Genomic DNA, 21,743 nt, shown 5'->3' on the forward strand with positions numbered 1-21,743 from the left:
TACTTCTACCTCCCCAGTAAGACACCACCTATCTTCAGCTATGCAAGTTTTTAAACTAAGGTGCTGAAGAAGGCTGTGACCTGGCTTTATTCGGCCTTTTCTAACAATTTTACTCTACTACTCCCAGACTCAAAGCAGTGTTTCTGTTCACAGCCACACCCCTTCTACAGGCTATAGAAAACAAACAAGAGCCCAAATGTGAAAAGGCTGGATTGCACGCCTGTTAAACTGAGGCCACAGATGCTGAGGTCAGCATTAACGCTCAGTAGGCACGGTGCCTATTCCTGCCATCCATTGCACAAAAGAACCTGGGAAAATGTTTTCATAGTAAAGGAATCTGGGTTAAACTGCAAAGTAGGGGGAAAATGCTTTTAAAATGTTCTGTACTTCAAAAGAACCACCCTAGCATAGAAGGGGCCTTCTTGTTCCAGAATCTCAAGTGAGCCTCCAGCACAACTCCTTTGAAAAGGGAACTTGTGTGGAAAAGTTTGAACAGATTTGGCCCTGTGCCCAGCTCGGCTCAGGGCCACATTCCTCCGACCCTGACTACGTTCAGCTTGTGTATCATGCTCCTGTTAATACCTCCTCACAGCATGAGGAACTCCTGCACAAGAGCCAACATTCAGGTCCCTGCTCCCTCAGTTCATGAAAGAGATAATGAGAGAACAGAGACTCAGCAACTTGAAAGAGGCTGTCCGGGATGAGGGTGGGGGTGGCGGTAGGGGTGGGGTGGGGCTGCCCCCAAAGTTCGTAGCCACCCGTGGGGCAGTGAGCTAGAGCGCAAGTGCAAATACAAAGGCTTCTTATGCGATTTTTGAGACAGGGACCCTCTGTGTAGCTGGCCTCCACGTAGCTATCCTCCTGATTTACCCTGCCGAGTGCTGGGATTATCAGGTGCACCAGGTCACAATCCTATGACAGCACTCTTCAGCCATTTCTACACCCTGCACCTCCTTCTTTGAGTGTCCTGTCTCTACGTCGGAGTGTCTGTGAGGGTCTTAGGAAAGTCCGGTGAACAGTGGGGACTGGCTCTGGGACAAATGCAGCATAGCCCAGCCCAGCTGGGGGTGGGCCAGGAGCAATGGGTTTGCGCGCCACCTCGAAGTTGTTCGGAGGCCAGGGCAGGGGACTCTGCGCCCAGAGGTGCGCGAAGGCAGTAGGCACCTCGCCACGCGGGTGGCTGGTGCAATCCCCTGCTCTCTTGCGTTGACCGCTACGGCGGATTGAAATTCTAAACTCCAGCAGGAGCAATTGATCGCAGGCTCCGATAGTGAGCGTGGCCAATAGGGAGGGGAGTTTCTGAGCGAGAGCCAATCAGTGAGCTGCCTGAGACAGTGAGCCAATGGAGCGCCGACTCAGCAAGCTGAAGCCCGCTCTGCCTTTGCATCCGGAGACGCGGGCTGTTCGCGTGGTCTCTGCTCCTGCCACTTCCCCTGCTGTCGCCTTAGCACCATGGAAGCCACCAAGCAAGTGGTTAACTTTGGGCCCGGGCCTGCCAAGCTGCCACACTCGGTAAGATGGCTGGGGTTCAGTCGGAGTGCGGGCATCGGGATGTGGGGCGACGGGATGCGGTTGTTGAGATACAGACATCGGTGAGCAGGGATGCCTCCGTGGGGAGATAATTGCTGAGGCCGAAATGCGCTCCTGTGCACAGACGCCGGCGCTTACTTCCAGCCTCAGACCCGGCCTCCTGGTGGCGTGACTTCTGTGGCTCCCGCTTGCACAGGCGAGCGTAGGAGTGGGAATGAATGGGCGGTCGGGGCGGCACGTTTCCTTCCGGGGAGCACAGGCTAAGCTCCGGGCACTGGGAACATAGTCCTCAGAACTCGGAAATTGAAAGCTGCCGGCTTCTCCCTCTTCGCCTCCACCGAACCCACCCAGCCCTTAAGTCTTTCTCCTGGAAACCTGAAAGGCTTTGGTCTGTTTGGCCAAGTTCCATTCACTTGATCCGTGTGCCATCCTGTCCCGTCCTGCACGGGTTCCTCCCGCACCCCAGCTGTGCGGAATGAGATGCCTCTCGTGGCCGGGAGCCCATGGACCAGCTGTCCAAGCTGCTATCTGGTAACCGCTTGCCACAGCTCGCAGGCATGGCCAAGAATTGTACAATTATCTTTTGTTGAACCCTGGCGATCTCCCCGGGACACCACGGTCTCTGTTGGGTAGAAACAGGATAGTGTGAGAGAGGGAAAGACGCCTTTCTTTTGTAGGGACAGCCGCACAAGCTGAGAACAGGGCTTATTCTGCAGCCATTGCAGTTCATCTTACATGATGGTCTTTGGTAGAACTGTGGGCCCTTCTGGAGATCTCCCCCACCCCCATCCCTCTCTGTTTTGGAAAGCTCTGTTTTTTGTTTTTTTTTTTTTTTTTTGTTTTGTTTTTTTGCCAGGTTGGGTAAGGCAGTGTCTCTCAGTATAGGCTAGCCTAGAATTTACTTTGTATCGCAAGCTGGTTTTGAACTATTCCTGCCTCCACCTCCCAAGAGAGCGTGTCTTACTTAGGGCTACTATTGCTGTGATGAAACACTGGCCAAAAGCAACTAGTGTAAGGAAGAGTTTATTTCACTCACAGTTCCCTATAACAGTTCATTATCAAAAGCAATGAGGACAGGGACCTGGAGGCAGGAGCTGACACAGAGGCCATGGAGGGGCGCTGCTTACTGGCCTGCTCTCCATGGCTTTCTCAGTCTTTATAGCACTCAGGATCACCAGCCCAGGGGTGGCACCGCCCACAATGTCAAGTTGACAAAAAATAGTCAGCATGTAGGAATTACAGGCATGTGCGATTAACTTCAATGTAGTAAGTCTTCTTGATTTAGTTGCGAAGCTTTCAAAAATTTTTGACTGCCGTTCATAAAGAAAAATGAAATTTATGAAATGCCGTATGTGAAACTGGAGAGATGACTTCCTTGGGGCTCTATCATTTGGCTAGAAGTCTTTTTTTTTTTTTTAAATAGTGGTTTTGGTTTTAAAATAAAAATGTTCAGTTTTTTAAAAAAACCACGTGTATGGGTGTGTGTCTGTGTGTGGGTGTGTGCACGCGCATGGGTCAGGTGCCTGGGGAAGTGAGTTAGAGGTAGTTGTGAGCTAGCTGATGTGGGCTCTGGAGCTCCAACTCCTGGAAGAGCAGTATGTGCTGCAGAGGCAGGTCCTGTTTAATCCTGTTGAACGCACAAAACCCAAGACTCTGTCCCAGGTGCTTCTTTTAATAGGGATGCGTTCACTGAAATTTACTTGAACTTTTTAATTAATATGTGTGTGTGTATCATACACCTACATATATACAAAAACTAAGATTCTGTTTTTGTTGCAAGTGTTTCTTTTAGTATATGAATGTATAAACTAAATTTTACTCAAATTATATATATATAGTATACATATATATACATATTGATATAAACATATATTACACACACACATGGCCAGTGCAGTTTCAACATAAAATTTAATGATATCTCGTTCTCTCTTTCTCTCCCCTTTCTTTTTAAGCTAGATCAGCAGGATAGGATTTGTACCCTTGTCAGTCTTCTACAAGTTACAGAACTCCTATCTACGCCAATTCTTAGATGGTATCTCTTCTTGTTTGTTTGAGATAAGGTCTCATTATATAGCCCTGGCTGACCTGTTACTAATTATTTAGACCAAGCTACCTTCAAACTCAGATAGCTGCTTACTTCTGCTTCCCAAGTGCTGGGATAAAGGCTCGTGTCAGCACACTGGGCCTTAACTAGTGTCTTGATGGCATCTACCTATTTGATTCTTTCTCACAGCGAGCGTCTCACTTGTAGACTTGCACTTGGTGTTTAATTTTAGAGCATTTATTTATTTTTCTGTCTTTGTTTTGAGACAGGGTCTCTTTACAGCACTCTGGCTGTCCTAGAATCATAGACCAGGCTGGCCTTGAACTCACAGAGATCAATCTGCTTTGGTCCTCTGCTCGGCCTAAAGGCATGCACCACCACACCCGGCCTGAACCTTTCTTTATTATGGATATCTTTTATTTACCTGTCAGGATCCATTTCTTGTCTAAGCTACATTCAACATAATTGACATTCTTATTTAGGCATACTGAGCCCCCCCCCTTGTAGTTATAATAGTTTTCCTTTTTTTAATTTCCTGGTTTAGATAAGGAGAACATATATCATATATTCTATTTCTCTCTCCACCCTTCCTTCTACTTCCGACTCCTTCCTTTCCTTGCTCTCTCCTGATTTCCTTTCTTTTGGTGTTGGGGATTGAACCAAGGGTCCCCAGTGTGCCCAACACATTTTATACCACTGAGCTACATCTCTAGCTTCCGGTTTCCATTGCACTATAGGGGAATTGATATTGCTTATTTGATTTAGTAAGAGAAATTTATGTGAGTAATTGGTTTCCCAATTAATGTCACATAGGTAAGTCCCCATGGCCCTTCAAAGGCTGCCTTATCAGAATAGAATAATCGTATGCAAAGTCAAGATGCAGCCCACAACTGAATGCAACCTTTCTTTCAGTCTGGGTTGAATACATTTTCTCTTTCCTCCACCCCCCCCCCCCAGCTTGATGAAACCCAGGGCTTCCTATGTGCTAAGCAACTGCTCTATATCTATCTATATTTATCAATACTACTATCTATCATGTAGTATAGCCTCGGCTCCTGAGTTTATTTTAATTCACGGCAGGTTCTTGCCATTGCCACCTATCAATATTCTTAGTGCCCCCCTCCCAAACGTCCTGCCTGTTATGATTTGGACATAACATAGCCTTGGTTCTTGTTGGTCTCTAAACTGAGAACTTTATATGTTTAATAAGTGAGCTTTTAAGAGAGAGGTGGATGAGGTTTCTACGAAATTGGTAAATTTATGTTTTTGAAAAAATACCTCGACTCAATCATATTGCGTAGTTTCAGGCTCAGCTTGTGTAAGTTGTACTTGTGAGGCTGGGGGTGGGGGGCTTGGCTCCTCCCAGGCCTCAGCCGTCTCCGCCGTCCAGGCATGTGTGCACAGCATGCTGACTGACATCTTCTCTCTCTTCTCCCAGGTATTGTTGGAGATCCAGAAGCAGCTACTAGACTACAGAGGACTAGGCATCAGTGTGCTCGGTGAGGCTCACTCCTGGATTCTCTTACTAAAGAGCAGATCCTTCAAGCCCAGGCTCTGCTCTGCATGATCTTCCATACAGAGTAATAGGTTATAGGGACAGGGACAGTATAGGCTACAGTATGGGATCCTGTCTTAGAAGGAAAAAAGAAAAGGCAGGCATGTTGGCACGGGCCTTAATCTCAGTTACAGGTCCACTTAAACTTTAATGTCTTGAGTCGCATGTTTGCTGGAGTCAAGACTGACAAAGCCTAAGTGCATGTGAGAATTTTAGACGGAGCTCATCGGTTCATAATTGGTTTTTACTGAGCACAAGATGTGAGATTGGCAGATACTATACATTTGCAGAATGGGGCCACCAAGTGTATGTAATATGGCTTCACATTTAGTGTAAATTTTTTATTAAACTTTAAATAAACTTTAAATAAATATTTATAAGTTAAAATTCATAAGCCTCCATGAAGATCCTGCTCATTAATAATTTATTTATTAAACTTTTGCTCTTGTTTAGGAAGAGAACCTCCAAGCTCTAGAGTTTACACCTGTCTGTCTGTCTGCCTATCTATCTATCTATCTATCTATCTATCTATCTATCTATCATTTTCTTCCAAGTTCCATGGGCTGCATTGTGTGAAGGGACTTTAGGGTTAGCTGTCTTCCTTCCTGTGTTAATTTTTGTTCCTGTGTGTGTGGTGTTTGGAGCTATACTTAGCTGTCTTTCTTGTTGCTTCTTTGTTCCTTTTTGCTTTTTTTTTCTTTATTTTTGATACAGGGTTTCTTTACAGTCCTGGCTATCCTCTAACTATGTAGACCAGGCTGACCTTGAACTCACAGAGAACCTCCTGTCTGTGCCTCCTGAGTGCTGAGATTAAAGGCCTGTGCTATCAAGCCTGACTTTTTTTTTTTTTTTCTAAGAAAGGATCTTATATGGTAGTCTAGGCTGGCCTCGAACTCTTGACAGTGACAATCCTCCTGCCTCAGCCTCTAAATACTAAGTTTATAGGAGTAAGCCACCATGCTCAATTCTTTTATTTTTAGACAAAAATCATGCTTTTAGCTCAGGTTAGCTAGGAATTTAAATCTTCAGCCTCCTGAATGCTGGGATTAGGGAATGACCTGGGTGTGCCACCACTCCTGCTTACTGCTTAGATCTCTAGATTGGGGAAAGAGATAGAGCCGGGAAGGGTCGATCAGTTAATGTGGCACTTGAGAAAATGGCTGCCGTGACTACAGGACTGAAATGTTACAGTTTCACCATCAGTTGTGAGCTCGGTAATTGTCCCCCACAGTAAGAGAGCGAGCATGTGCTGCCATCTGAACTCAGAACTCTCCTTATATTATTTCTCCATAAATTTCACAACCATTTTTATTTGGTATTATACTTGAACTTTTTTTTTTTCTCTCTCTGTTATTCCTTTGCTTCCACAGAAATGAGTCACAGGTCGTCAGATTTTGCCAAGATTATTGGCAACACAGAGAATCTTGTGAGGGAATTGCTGTAAGTTTTAACAAGTATTTTTAAAAAATTTATCTTATTTTATGTGTGTGTATACCTGAGTATATGTATGTGCGTCACATGGAGCATGTAGCGGTCAAGTAAGGGTTAGAGCCCTAGAACTGGAATCACAGACTGCTGTGAACCCCCATGTGGATGCTAGGAATGGAACCTAGGTTCTCTGCAAGAGCAGTCAATGCTCTCAGCCAGTTGTGCTCTTTCCTAAAAGGCCAGCTCGTTAGTTTGGTTCTCTATGCCGTAAACCGGTGCCTACTGCCTTATCTTCTATACCTCCCACTTTGTTTACAATGTCCACAGGAGGCTAAAGTCATCATGATTCAAGCAAAGGTCTCGGCCAGATCCCACTGGCCAGCTTATCGCTCATCCCCTGTGTTGGGGTTGACCATAGTTGAAATCTGAGGGTTGTGCAGCAGAAGTGGGGTTCCCTAAAGAGAAAGCAGGGCATTTCTACTATCAGCAATGGCAAGGAAACCAGTAAATAAATGACTAAATTGGCTAGGGCAAAGTGATAGTGAGATTTTACCATATTTCTTTCTTTTTTAAAAAGATTTATTTATTTATTATATGTAAGTACACTGTAGCTGTCTTCAGACACCCCAGAAGAGGGCATCAGATCTCATTACGGATGGTTGTGAACCACCATGTGGTTGCTGGGATTTGAACTCAGGACCTTTGTTTGGAAGATGAGTCAGTGCTCTTAACCGCTGAGCCATCTCTCCAGTCCCCTTCTTTTTCTTTTAAGGTTTATTTTGGATGAGTGTGTATTTGTATATGTGTGTGTGTACTCACGGAGGCCAGAAGCGGACGTTGGATACTCCGGGGCTGGAGTTATAGACATTTGTCAGCTGCTTGGATGTGGGTGCTGGGAACTGAACCCAAGTTCTCTGAAGAGCAGACTGTGTACTTAACCACTGAGCCACCTCCGCAGCCTCTAGAGGAAGATGGAAAGTTTGCATTTAGTGGGGCAGCCCTCATTCTCCATATTTGACCTGTTAGTTTATGTTATTTATGGTCACTCGTTTTCTATGCCCAGTGCTGTTCCCAACAACTACAAGGTGATCTTTGTACAAGGAGGTGGGTCTGGCCAGTTCAGTGCTGTCCCCTTAAATCTGATTGGCCTGAAAGCTGGAAGGTGCGCTGACTACGTGGTGACCGGAGCTTGGTCAGCTAAGGCTGCGGAAGAAGCCAAGAAGTTTGGAACGGTGAACATTGTCCACCCTAAACTTGGAAGTTACACAAGTAAGTTCTGGGAACTGAAGATGCACGGTGAGGTGGTGGCTGGCCATTGCTCTTACTATTCCATTGCTGCTCTGCTGACTACTCCTTTAGAGTGATGAGAGCCTTGCTTACCTAAAAGCCCAGGAGCGGGTTGGTGGTTTTATGGGGAGAGGGAGGGTCCCAGGGATGCTGCCCCCGTCTAAGTCGCTCTTTATCTCCTCTAGTAGACTGTAGTCTGGAAATTGGTCCCTTTTCTAGGAAGATGGCTGCAGTTGCTCTTAAGCTTCTTATATTCTAAGTTTTAGTGCCCTTGCTAGAGCGTCCCAATGATAATATCATGTTCCCTGCTGTGAAGCAGTCACTGACTCTGCCTGAGTCGCCCTTCACCCGTAGGGGTATAGATTTGATTGGCCTTGCTGGAACTACGTGCTCCCAGAGTGGGTAAGCACTGTGGTCCTAAGAAGAAGCGATTAGACACCAACAGGAGTATAGGGTAGATGGATGCTTGATGATAGGAAAACCTAAACATCCATTCCTTTGGTTGGTTCGTTTGGTCTTTCGAGACAAGGTCTTTCGACCTCTGTCTGACCTGGTAGTTTTGATGTAGCACAGGCTGGCCTTGAACTCAGAGTAGCCTTTTTTTTCCTTAACCTTCCAAGTGCCGGATTACACGTTTGCACCGGGACACTTGGCCCCTCTGCGCTTCATTGGCATGTTATTTGTGCCCAGTAAGAGGGTGATGGGTCATCCCCAGCTGTTAGTGGTAATTGCAAGAGTGAGTGAGTGGGTAGGCCCGTGCTCTTGTCAAGTGCTTTGGAGTGAGTTTTCCCTCAGGAAGCTAACCAGTCTCCTGGCTGACGTCGTCGTCTTCACATGGAAAAGGGAGGTATTCAGAGTCTCGAATTTGCCCTTTGTGACAGAAATTCCAGACCCAAGCACCTGGAACCTCAACCCGGACGCCTCCTATGTATACTTCTGTGCAAACGAGACTGTGCACGGGGTGGAGTTTGACTTCGTACCTGACGTCAAGGGAGCGGTGCTGGTCTGTGACATGTCCTCAAACTTCTTATCCAGGCCAGTGGACGTTTCCAAGGTAAAGACTGAAAGGTTGGTCTGGGGAACCAGTGAACGTTTCTTTGAGCTGTTTTGATATATGAACTTGGTTCTTTACCTTCTGGGCCTCCTTACTGGGCCCATTTTGACTCCTTTTAGGTGTTGCAGCTCAGTGATGTGAAGCCCGTTACCATTGCTCTGCAGCCTTCACCTCTGTCCAGCTCCAAGAACTTTCAGATTTTGTACTGTAACTTTGTCCCATTAAAATTTCACACCCCAGCTTTTGTCAACCACTATCCGGCTTTATGAATTTGTACTCAAGGGACCTGCCATAGAATGGGATCATGGTATTTGTCCTTTAATGCTTGGCTTAAAATCACCAGTGCCTTCAGCATTTATGTTGTGGCACATACATATATGTATGTATATATAATCTCCAAACTTCTAATATTCCATTATATATGCCTATAACATTTGGTTTATAGCCATATTCTGTTTTTAAAGATCTCACTACATTGCTCAGCCTGGCCTTGAACTTGAACACAATTCCCTTCCCCCATCTCCTTTTGTGCACATGTTTGGCTACACCAAACCATGTCACTTATTTGTTTTGTTTTTGTTTTGTTTTTGAGGCTGGGTTTCTCTGTATAGCCTAGGCTGTCTTGGAACTCACTTTGTAGACCAGGCTGGCCTCGAACTCAGAAATCCGCTCGCCTCTGCCTCCCGAGTGCTGGGACCAAAGGTGTGCGCCACCACGCCCGGCTGCCATGTCACTTATAAACCATATACTCCTACTTGGTTTCCTGAGGATTTCATTGGGGATAAAGAAGCAGGACTCTATCTTATACAGCACAAAGTTCTCAGGAACTGTTTAGACATTGGCATATTTGAAAGTTCTCTCTCGGTCAGTGTCTCATCCACTCACATTGTTTGCAGCAGCCCCTTCAAAGCAACTGCTGAGGCTCTAAATGGAAGTTCATATTCATTATTTTTGACCTAAATATTTTTCAGATTGATTAATTTTATTTTACACATATGGATGTTTGGCCTGCCTGCATACGTGCGTACCAGATGTGTATGTGTGGTGTGTGTGTATGTGTGTGGTGTGTGTGTATGTGTGTGTATGTGTGTGTGGTGTGTGTATGTGTGTGTGTGTGTGTGTGTGTGTGTGTGTGTGATGCTGGCAGTGGTCAGAAGAGAGACACAGAGTGAGTCCTGGGCTCCGAACCCAGGTCCTCTGAGAAGCAAAAAGTGCTCTAAACCACTGAACCACTCTGCAGCCCATTGATTTAAAATTTTAAAAATTTATATTTTAACCATTTCAGTATTTAATGAAAATATGTAACTAAAAGAGTTTTCATTTCAAATTATGAAAACATTAATAGTTGTACAAAATAATATTTTAGATTAAATGATAGTATTTTATTTTGGTTACCAAAGATTTGGAGGCTCTTTTATTATTTTTCAATGTGTGTATGAAGCCTAGGCTTTACGCATGATAAGAATGTTTTATTACTGAATTATATCTCAATCCAGAGAGTCTTATATATACCAGGCTAGCTTTGAACTCACTATGAAGCCAAAGGTGACCTTGAACTCTGGGTCCTTCTGCTTGCATTTCCCAAGAGCTGGGATTTACAGTTGTGTACCACTAAGCCTGGACCAGAAGGCCTATATTATTTTGTTAAAAATTTTTTTTTAGAGTTACTTCTTTTTTTTTTCCCCACGAGAAGAGTTTTTTTTATTGAATGGGGCGAGGAATGGAGGAAGAAAAGAAAGAGCATCCTTATTTCTTACTATATGTATATTAGTGTATATATATACAGGTGCCACATATGCTCTTTGAGTCCTCAGAGGTCAGAAGAGGGTGTTAGAACACCTGGAACTGGAGTTACAGATGTTTGTGAACCACTATGTGGGTGCAGGGACCCTCTGTAAGAGCAACAAGAGCCACTTCTCCAGCTCTGAGGAGCCCGCTTGGAAGCAGAACAAGGATTGCGAGAGCCTAAGTGTGTCTCAGGGCTTGACAGTCCTCGGTGTGGGAGACCTCGGGGCAAAGACCAGGCCTTGGGTCTTGGAAGTGCTGACTTGCTGTTTTGGGTAGAGATTTCTATAGTATGGCATGTTCCTAGGCAGAAATGGGTCACTTCATTAAAATGGTTGTTTAGGGGAGAGCTAGCCCTTGGCATGCATGGCTTAGGGATGACTACAGCTGCTTCTAAAATAGCCAATGTTTCTTTCTTCTTTTTTAAAAGTTTGGTGTGATTTTCGCTGGTGCTCAGAAGAATGTTGGCTCTGCCGGGGTGACGGTGGTGATTGTCCGGGATGATCTGCTCGGGTTCTCGCTCAGAGAGTGCCCATCAGTCCTTGACTACAAAGTGCAGGCTGGGAACAGCTCTTTGTATAACACACCTCCGTGTTTCAGGTAACTCTGGGACTCTGTAGTCTTCTGTCCAAGCAGAAGTTAAGGAGAGCACGCTTCATTAGCCAGTGACCCAAGCACCCCAAGAGCCACTCTGCGATCTTTGTCCAGCTCTCCTCTAGGCGCTGTTTGGTCAGTTTTCCTTGTTGCCCTTTTTTGGTAAAGATGACAATCTTGGTCTTTGCTTGATTTTGATGTTGATCATTAACCCAAAAGCTCTCTATAGATAAAATGCCATGGCCCGTGTCTCTGACAAACAGGGTGGCTTTCCAGAAGGAAGAGGGTCAGGCTAGGGCAAGTGTGCAGGGTTCTTTCCTTCCCCGCTGGAGAAAATCATCCCCCTGACACACACACACACACACACACACACACACACACAAGAAAGGGAAGAGTTTGGAGTTAAAATCCAACTGGACGTTTCCCTTGTGTCACTCACCTGATACAGAACAGTTTCCTGTCCCTTCCCCCAACCCCTCCCCACCCTTTCCTTTGAGTAGAGTGTTCTGGGGTTAACTCTCCCGGTCATTCCTTACTCTTGGACTTTGACTGAAGATGTTTCTAAGATGAATGTCAAGGTACCATTGGGGACCACATGTTTGTTGGATTCCTAGAAGAGCAGTTGAGGTACCAGGATGTGTGGGCAGGATGTTAGAAGGCAGGACCACATCCCTGCCTGAGAGTCTTCCAGGAGGAGCCTTTAGAAGAGAGAAGGCTGAGACCCACGTGACGCCATGACGACGGTGCTCACCTGCAATCCCAGGACTAGGGGTGGAGTTAAGAAGATTGAGACTGCTCTATATAGTGAAATTCTTGTCTCCAAAACTAAATAATGTGAGAAGGTAGGACCAGGCGGAATGAAGGCTGTCCTGGAAGTGTGTCCAGAGGCCACCTGAGGAGCCAGGGTGAGCAGTGTATGTACACCCTTGGGCACCTTTTCTGGGAGTTTTAAAGAGATGTGATAGGCATGTTTACACGTGGTATGTTAATATGACACTGCCTTGTGAACAGTGAGAGAACAAGCCAGATGTTTGATGGGAAGTGGAAAAGGCTGGACACCTAGAAAGTCCACAAGCCAGCCCCTGTGCTAAGCCTTGGAAGGCTTTGATCTTCTTCCTCAGACTGCAGGGGCGTCTCAGAGCAAGTCAGGGCGGTGAGTACGTAGACTGAAACTGAGCAGATGCAGAACAGGTGAAAGGTAGGACTTGGTGGCTATCCCCTCATCTCCTGCCCAGTTCCTATTTTTTGTTGATAAGACATGACTTCTATGTGACTTAAGTACTCAAAGTTCACTACCATGCTTTAACATTCAAGGATAGAAAGAAAATGGCTCACAAAGAGCCATCTTCCGGGGTTGATGACAGTGTGTTCAGGGCAGGGGAGGTGCCCTCAGCCCTCTCTACTCCACAGTAAGCAGATAAGGATGTGAGCATGTCCAGGTGATGTTCTTTGTTTTCTTTGGTCAGAGTCCAAAGATTGTGGGCTCTGGGAACTGTTTGACTCTTCTGGATAAATCGGGCCATGAATTGTTGATCAGTAGCCTTATGCAGGAACTGGGCTGGAATAAAGGACTCTGACTTTCTTCTTTTTAACCCATTGGTAGAACACACTCAACCCTGTTAGAGGGCGGAGAAGATCCTAAACAAACCTTCCAACTTCATAAAACACTTCTTATGCATATTGAGATGTTAAGCAAAGATCATTTTTAGCTCTAATGTGAGGGGAAAAAAGTCTTTTACCCAATTATCTTTTTCAGTTGGTGAAAATAAAGATGTGGTGACAATGCCTGTATTCCCAGGGCTTAGGAGACAGAAGAATCAGGAGTTCAAGGTCATGTTTGACTGTTTAGCAAATGCAGGGCAACATATGGCCTGTGCAGACAGAGGCTCTTGGGAGGTTCGGAGCAGCTGGAACCTCAGGTGTAGGGGAGTTGACCTCAGGGCCAGCTGTATGAAGGCCTTCACAAGCTTCTGAGAGGGTTATGAGATCTAGATCCTACCCCAAGCTTATCTGCAGCCTGGAGACTTCTGGTGACCTTTCCTAAACTCTGACACACAGGGTATAATTCATATTGTTTAAAAATATATATAAATAGCACCCACACTTAGCAAAAGTTACCAGGGAAACACTGCCTGCCTATCTAGTCACCCCTCTTTAACCATCGAAGACTCTTTCCAGGACCCCCAAGGGGTCCAAAATCCTTTATTACTATTATTTTTTTAAAGATTTGTTTATTTATTTATTTATTTCATGTATGTGAGTGCACTGTTGCTGTCTTTAGACACACCAGTAGAGGGCATCAGATCCCAGTACAGATGGTTGTGAGCCACCATGTGGTTACTGGGAATTGAACTCAGGACCTCTGGAAGAGCAGCCGGTGCTCTTAACCACTGAGCCATCTCTCAAGCCCAGAGTCCAAAATTCTTAGGTGGTCAAATCTCTTTTTAAAAAATGGCCTAGTCTATAGCTATGCACATCTTCCTTCATCCTTTAAGTCATCTCTAGATTATTTATAATACCTAATACAATGTAAATGCTCTAAATAATTTATATACTGTATTGGGAAAGGAGTAAAGACAAGGTAAAGATTTGTTTGTATTCATTCTAGATGCTGATTTTGAAATTTTTTTTTCTGTACAAGGTTGGCTGAACCCCTGGTTACCAAATTTGGGAGTTTGAAGAGGTCAGCTGTATACTGTCATATATTTAATTGTGTCAGTGAACTGTGACACCCATAACACAGGTTTAACTGTGAACCATGCTGCTTAGACTTGTGTGACTCCGGTTTTTTAACCCAGCAGTGTACCGTGGGCATTCTGCTGTGTTCGGTTAAATGCCTGCCCTTTCCACCGTTGTTTTCATAGCTGGATGCTATTGCAGGGGACATTTCAGGCATGCTTAGGTGGTAAGTCTACTTGGTGTGTTTGGAGGTAGCCGATTTAGAAGTAGAGCATCAGTCAATTAAAAGTGTGCACCAATGGTCGAAAGAATTGGGCCCAAGTTGTGACTCCACACAGCATTGTAAGGCTCCGGTAGTTTTGGCTTTAGAGGATAGAGGTTTGAGTTAGTGATAAAGTGGAATTCCAGAAGACCTTGTGGTAAGCATTCCCAGGGGCCCTACAGCAGTGCTTAGCCAGGAGCTGGGTGGGGAAGCAGGCAGGAGCTTGCTCTGAGCAGCCTGCTTCCTTCTGATCCAGCTGCTGCTTGCTGAGGCACTGGAGACCCAGGCTGAGAGGCCTGGCTGCAGGCAGTCTGTAGAAATGTGTTGGCTTTCGCCTGCTCAGATCCTAAGAAGGCAGCCACAGGGTATGGGCAGCAAGCCTGAACATGGCGGGGCTCCAGCGTTGGTCCTGAGGTCTGGCTGAGACAGGCCCTTGCTGGTTTGGATTTTCTTAGAGAATCTACAGTTTTGAAACATAGGCATAACAGAGCATCAGGTAAAAGTGACTGTGGTTTCCTAAAAGTGTTCATCATGATTCTACTTGGCTGTGGTAGTCTGGGATGTTTCTGTGGTTCATAGGCGAGTAGGTTGTAGATGGTGGGGCGAGCAGTTTGTGGATATGTACTTCTTGTAAAGTTCTCTGTGTCTGGTGTTGCTTTCTGTTGCCTTCTGGGAAGAAACTCTGTGGTTCTTGGCCTACCTGGTTGAGACAGTGAATGGCCAATCGGTCCATGTCAGAGGTTTCTGAGGGATAGCCCTTTGGCTGTCAGAGATCTGTGAGCTTTGGCTGTTCTCCCCAGGCCCTGTGCTGAGCATAGGGTTTGTGGGAGATAAGAAGTCCGAATACTTGGCTCAGTATTGGATAGTCCTGTCTTGTGGCTGGACCTCCTAGAACCAGGAACACAAATCTTCTACCGTGACCAGGAAGCAGCCTGGCTGGGGCATCCCTATCACCATTTTTGCTCAGCCTTCCCATTAGACCTTGGCAGCTCCCATAGCTTACCTTTATCCCACACCCGGACACAGCTACGCTCTACAGAGAATGGAGCTGATGCCTCCGGACTTCCAAGCTCAAGGAGGACAGGAGACCTGCTTCTGCTCCTTGGGCTTTCAGTGAGGGGTATATGGGATCTTTCTAAAGGCAGTTAGAAGATTTTTGGCCAACTACCCGCCATTCTCAAATCCCATTTAATTTCAGCTGAGTGTGGGTACCTAACAGCTACCATGTGGGTAGGCTATGCTTACCAGGCCCTGTGCCAAGCATGGGTTTTGTGGGAGATAAGAAGTCTTAACACTTGGCTCAGAAAGAGATGGACCTGTGTTGTGTTGTGGCTGGGCCTCAGAAACAGGAAACAAATCTTACAGTATCTATTCTCTACTATCCGTTGTTGTTGTTGTTGTTGTTTTGGGGGGGGGTTCATTTTGAGAACAGTCTTGTTATGTAGCTCAGGCTAGCCTTGGACTCTGTGTAGTCCAGGCTGAGCCATCCTTCTGCCTCAGGCTCCCACTCACCAAGGTTACAGGTAGGTTGCTCTCCATTTCTGATCCTTGCTTCTCTAGCTAGGATGTTGGCTTTGCTGTGGCTAGAAACGAGATCTGCTGGGGCTCATCTTCTACCTGGAATGTGCTAGTTCAGTTCTGGCTTTCCCAACTCCCAGCTTAAAGATGCCAGGGAAGCTGCTGATTGGTGTAGTTAAGTCTCGAGCCCACCTCTTACGACTAGGGGAGCAAATCTTGCAGCTGAATCTGCATGTTGGATGTGGGGGAGCTGAAAAGAACAGGATAGGCCAACTACGCTACAGGTAGTGATGACTCCGTGTCCTCAGAGGTAAAGACAAGGCTGACATTTACATGGTGACTAGTCCTGTGTGGTGTGTCTGGACTGAGGAAACCTGTAATGTCCATCCCTGCCCATCTCTGCCTGGTGGGAGGCACTGACTTGGGACTCTGGGATAGAAAAGAACAGTGTGTGCCTCCAGCCCTCTAGCATTAGAGTCTAAGATATAGACATGGTCACAGAAGTTTAAAATAAAGAAATGGAGTGATAAGACAAAAGCAGGGCAGACCCCACAAGTGTGGATCATACCTATGAGCAAGGGACTCTGGGGATTCGGGAGGTGTGGAGAGCTGCTTAGGGTGGGTTGGGGAGACAGTCTAGAGCAGTGGTTCTCAACCTTCCTACTGCCACCCTTTGTTTCAGTTCCTCATGTTGTGCTGACCCCCAACCATAAAGTTATTTTTCATTGCTACTTCATAATTGTAATGTAAATATCTGTGTTTTCTGAGGGTCTTAGGCAGCCCTGTTTAGGGTCATTGAGTCAGGGTTGTCTAAAGAGATGGGGGTGTGTGGTCCCTCTTTGCAGAGGGTCTGGCGCTCTGGGTTACCTCTTTAGAATACCACGTGAACTTAAGCCGCATTGGCTTAGTTAACTTGGCTCGCTCTTCGAGTGGAATGCTTTTATCCATTTGTAACGATGCTGAAAGTGTCAGCGTGACTCCCAGGACCAGTTTGCTTACGTGTCCTTTTGGCTTTTGGGAGGTGAACTAACTGGTGTTACGTTTTATCCCTGCTTCAGCATCTACGTCATGGGCATGGTCCTGGAATGGATCAAGAACAACGGTGGGGCCGCAGCCATGGAGAAGCTCAGCTCCATCAAATCCCAGATGATCTACGAGATCATCGATAATTCTCAAGGATTTTATGTGTAAGTCAATGCGCTGTATGTCCTGTGAAGTGGAGACTCCTTCTTGAAACTTTCCTTTCCCTTGAACACTGGTGTACTGCTGAGTGATGGTCCCAGGGCTCGTGAGTTGACGGTGGAGGGAGGAAAGTTCTTGGCTCTTGTGCCTCACGCTGGGAAACACCAGTCTTTTGTGTCAAGTCCCCAAAAACTCTGACCTGGGGTAGGGTGCATTACTTACTGTCTGGGATAGAACCCCTCTCCACTCCTTCTTCCCTTGTGACACTGGAAAACTGTTGCAGGAGGCTATCAGCTTTACCTAAGGTGTCCTATTGGTCCCTCATTGTAAATCCCTGCTCCTGATACCACCTCCTCAGGTGGGCTTGAATACAGGCACACACAGGCACTTTGCTTGTATAGGTTTGAGGTCAACCTCCTTGGCAGTCATCACTTTCCCTCACTTCCTTGTTTGAAGCAGGGTCTCTTTGTTTTTCATAGTGACATTTGCCAGGCTAACAGTCCTGTGAGCTACCAGGGACCCTCCTCCCATTTTATCTTAGAAGCCCTGGGATTACGGATGTGTTCTGCCCATCAGGCATTATGTAGGCTTTGGGAATTTGAACAGTCTGCCCACTGAACCTTCCCCTCCTTCCCCTTCTATCAAAGTTCACTGACTCCTTGCTTCTAGGACAGGTGTCCCCATCGCTCACCTGCAGTCTGAATGAGATCGGCAGGGTTGAAGTTAAATACTTTCATGACAAAGATGGGTGGTCATGTGTTGATCACTGGCTGCATTTGTGAGGTCTGGACAACACATGGATCTTGTAGATGTTTCCTGGGGCTGCTGTAAGAAAGCATCCATGAACTTAGCATCTTTTAAAAAAAATACTTATTTTATGTATGTGAGTACATTGTCGCTGTCTTCAGGCACATGCAGAGCAAGCAGTTGGCTGACCGAGCCATCTCCAGCCCCCATGGCTGTTTTTCTAAAACTCAGATCTACTACTGTGCAAACTCATTACCCCTCATCGTTATGGACCCAGTCAAATTGCCGAAAGAGTGCCAGCAGGCTCTCCATGGATCAGGGTCATGTGCCTCCAGACATTCCTGCCAGGAGCCCAGCATGCTAACCAAGAGCAAACTAACCAGAGCTTGGGCAGCCTCCTCCTCCACAGTCCTCCTGTTCCCTCTTCCTCCTCTGCTGTCTATTCCCTACTTCCACATAGTCCCCTCTTCACTGCTCAGCAAGGTTGCCATTTTGGAATTCTGTAGTCCTCTCCAGCTAACCACCCTCCTGGCCTCGAAGTCTAATTCCATCTTTCACTGGGAGGAGAACGACTGAGTCCCTTCTTCGTCTTGTATGGAGGACATGAGGCTGTAGCTGACATGTTTGTGATTCAGTTTTCCGTTCTGAGCTTTTACGACATGATCGTCTCCTATTATTTCCTCTTCATGCAGGGTGGGTAATCGGTGGGCGTGAGCTGCAAGTCCAGATCTTTGATTCTGAGTCTTCAGCCATGGGACAGGCCCTGCTTGTCTGCAGCCTTGCAGAAAAAGCTGCAGACTTGTGCTGTGTGGCTGACGTGTGCTCGTAGCTGTGTAAACGATCCACTCAATTGTCACAGATCGTGTGAAACAGAGACAGCGCTGCTTCTTATATTCAAGTGAAGGGACTGAGTCTGACAGAAATGAGATGCAGGTTATACAAGTGAATGCTAGCCTACTGCTGTGTGAGTGAGGCTTCTCCCCATGGGTAAATTATAACATTCTGGGGAAGAGTCTGTTTGTTTTGCTTTCATTTCTTTTCTTTTTTTTAAAAGATTTTATTTTTTATTTATATGAGTACACTGCAGCTGTCTTCAGACACACACTGGAAGAGTGCATCGGATTCTATTACAGATGGTTGTGAGCCACCATGTGGTTGCTGGGAATTGAACTCAGGGTCTCTGGCAGAGCAGTCAGTGCTCTTAACCACTGAGCCATCTCTCCAACCCTTGCTTTTCGTTTCTTCTCCTTCTTTTTAATCATCCACTTGTTTATTTTATTTTATTCCTTAGCCCCTGCTGGCCTTGAAACCACCACGTGGCCCTGGATGACCCTGAACGATGATGCTCATGCATCCCACTTCCTGGTTGCTCCAGGTTACGGGCTTGTACCATCAGAACCCCGCACTGGTTAAGCACTCTGTCAGCTGAATGCCAGCCCCAGCCCTTAGTACTGTTTGAAAACCTATATATTCGTTTATGACACTGTGTACCTCTTAGAAACATAGATGAATATTAAACACGCTTTTCAGATGTCCAGTGGAGCGCCAGAATAGAAGCAGGATGAACATTCCATTTCGCATTGGCAACGCCAAAGGAGATGAAGCTTTGGAAAAGCGTTTTCTTGATAAGGCGGTAGAACTCAACATGATCTCCTTGAAGGGGCACAGGTAAGCACACCTTGTCCCCAGGCCTGTCAGAGGCAGAAAGAATAAAATCCAGGACTGACATGGCCTGGGGTGGTGGTTACAGACTTGTTGGAGAAGAAGCCACTTCTGGCTGGGTTGCGGTGCATTTTGCACGGGGTTTCATCAACACTGAAGGTGCCTCAGGTAGGGCTGCCTGCTTCACTCTGGTGTTAACAGACCATCACTGGGCTCAGTTGAACATCAGATACTGTGACCAGGAGACCAGCAGCAGAGTGCTCTATGTGGTTAGAACTGTTGCATAGTGTAGTGGGTGGCATGGCCCCAAACCCAGTCCCCCTCCTCCTCTGAGTCCCCCTCCTTCTATTTAGTTTCTTCTTTATCCAAGGTGAATAGTTTGGGTGTGATCAAAGTCCAGTGTATGCATCTCTGGTAATGCCACAGTGGAACCCATTAATTTGTACAAATAACAAGCCAATGAACATGACTAAAAACATGACTAGATTGAGGTAATTCAGTGGGTAGATGACCTTCACCATACAAGGGATTTCCTAATGACTTTGAAGCTTCATGCTGCCTGCTGGGGATGCTTTCAGGTGCAAGCTTGAGCACCCGGGCTGGGAGCTGCCTCTCTCCGGAGGGGTAGCTAGTGAAGGGTGTGTTGTGCTCAAGCAGACGCCTTTTGCATTGCATGTTTTTCTATGTTGTTGAGGTTCAAACCTGGAGCCCTACGCATGGTCGTCGAGGGCTTTAACCCAGATTTTCTCTCTTCCGATTTTTTTGATCTCACTGGGCGGGCCTCTGTTGTTCTAGGTCAGTGGGAGGCATTCGTGCCTCTCTGTATAACGCTGTCACAACTGAAGACGTTGAGAAGCTGGCGGCCTTCATGAAGAATTTCTTGGAGATGCATCAGCTGTGAGCATGGCCAGCCACGCTCTGCCTGTGAGCAGCATGCAGCATCGTTTAGAGTAACTTGGGATTGACTACAGAAACTTAACAGACATGGATTTTTTTCCCAAATACATGCTTATTACAGATTCCTTTCTCAAAGAATAACGACTAAACATCGGGGCACTGCAGAGCTGAGGAAACTCCCAGCTAACGGCCACCTTCATTCTCACGTGACCTGGAAGCATTCTGAAAGCTTTCTTTTCCTGTTGCTCTTCTAACGAATTCAGCCTGTCAGCCATCTTTGCTGCCCTCTTCTCTAGGTGGACTGCCTTGGACTTTGCCCTGCTGGTTCCAACTGGTTATTATTAGGAGCATATCCTGAGGAGGTTGGAGGCTCTGTGGGCTGGATTGACAGCAGTGAGTTTGCTGGGTTCTGCAGCAGGTTGATTAAAGTCAACAGCGACTCACGAGCGTTTTGAATCTGTGTACGGCAATTCCCATAAAGACATAGGTGTGTTATGCTGTGTTTATGTAGTGGGTATTGTTTTAAACACCGTGCGGTTTATGCCTATGCCTTTATATTTCTAATGAAAACAGTTTTGTTCAGCCCATGACTTTGTGCATGACTGTCATCTATTATAGTCACCTGTGCTCTCTATCTACTGCCTTTTAAAGCTGCGTCATGAGAAGGATTTACACGTTCCACCATGACTCTCTTTTCTTGCCACAAGTAGAAGAAATGGTTGATTCTTTGCTTTTCGGTTAAGCCATTAAACAAAACTGAGTCACACCCCTACCTTCCACCCCCAAACTGTGATCACGTTCTTGTAGTTTAACCAGGGCAACACTATATATTCCAGGTCTATACATTGCTGAGGTCTTTTTCTGGTTGTTCATGTATCAATGTTTTCAATCGACTGTATGGAAAACATTAAAGTCCTAAGTCATCTAAGCCATTCATTGCCTGTGAATTATTCTGCTTGCGTTTTAAGTCAGATGCTGCTTTTAAACGTTCTGATGGGGAGCCTAGGGTTTAAAATTAGCCTGGGATAGGGTAGTGTAGTCCAGACAAAGGTGTCAGGCTTCGTTCTTGTGCAACTCAGTGTGGTTGCTTGCTTTTTACTTTGGAACAAACACTGTCAGCAGAGTCCCTTCCAGCACAGCTCCCAGGGAAGAGTTTTGTGAACTCTGTCCCAGTTAGCCCAGAAAAAAAGGCAGCAGAACAGCTTTGCGCTCATCTGGTTGCATTCCGATTGCACAAGGAGAAGACACTGATTGCTTGGTTCCCCCTGGTCAGGTTCCACCAGCTCATTGGTGAAGAGTTGAGATAAGACCCAGCATTGCAGGATGTTAGTATGTAAAACAAGCTCTCTTTTCCTCTGTCAATGCCAAGAGCCCAGTTTGATCATTCAGCGTCACAAACAGCAGTAGTGCTCAGAGTTAAACCCCCTTTCCATGTGTGTGTGAACCCCCATTTTCTCTACTTCAACCCTTCATGGCCCAGCCAGTCTTGCTGTGGAAACCCTGGGATCATTTCAGT

The 21,743-nt window shown here is 46.1% G+C and overlaps 1 protein-coding gene across 1 annotated transcript; it reads left to right on the forward strand.

The window, feature by feature from the left end:
* The first annotated feature begins 1,364 nt into the window (after positions 1-1,364).
* On the forward strand, positions 1,365-21,153 carry Psat1 (phosphoserine aminotransferase 1). Its single transcript, XM_021151531.3, has 9 exons — positions 1,365-1,512; positions 5,016-5,076; positions 6,503-6,572; positions 7,624-7,829; positions 8,729-8,901; positions 11,117-11,286; positions 16,798-16,926; positions 19,199-19,336; positions 20,126-21,153. The coding sequence occupies exons 1-9, from the start codon at positions 1,453-1,455 to the stop codon at positions 20,229-20,231; spliced, it is 1,113 nt and encodes a 370-aa protein (XP_021007190.1). The 5' UTR covers positions 1,365-1,452; the 3' UTR covers positions 20,232-21,153.
* The last annotated feature ends 590 nt before the right edge of the window (positions 21,154-21,743 follow it).

This window comes from Mus caroli, unplaced genomic scaffold (genome assembly GCF_978045245.1).
Source record: "Mus caroli unplaced genomic scaffold, Mus_caroli_1 scaffold_20, whole genome shotgun sequence".
NCBI lineage: Eukaryota > Metazoa > Chordata > Mammalia > Rodentia > Muridae > Mus > Mus caroli.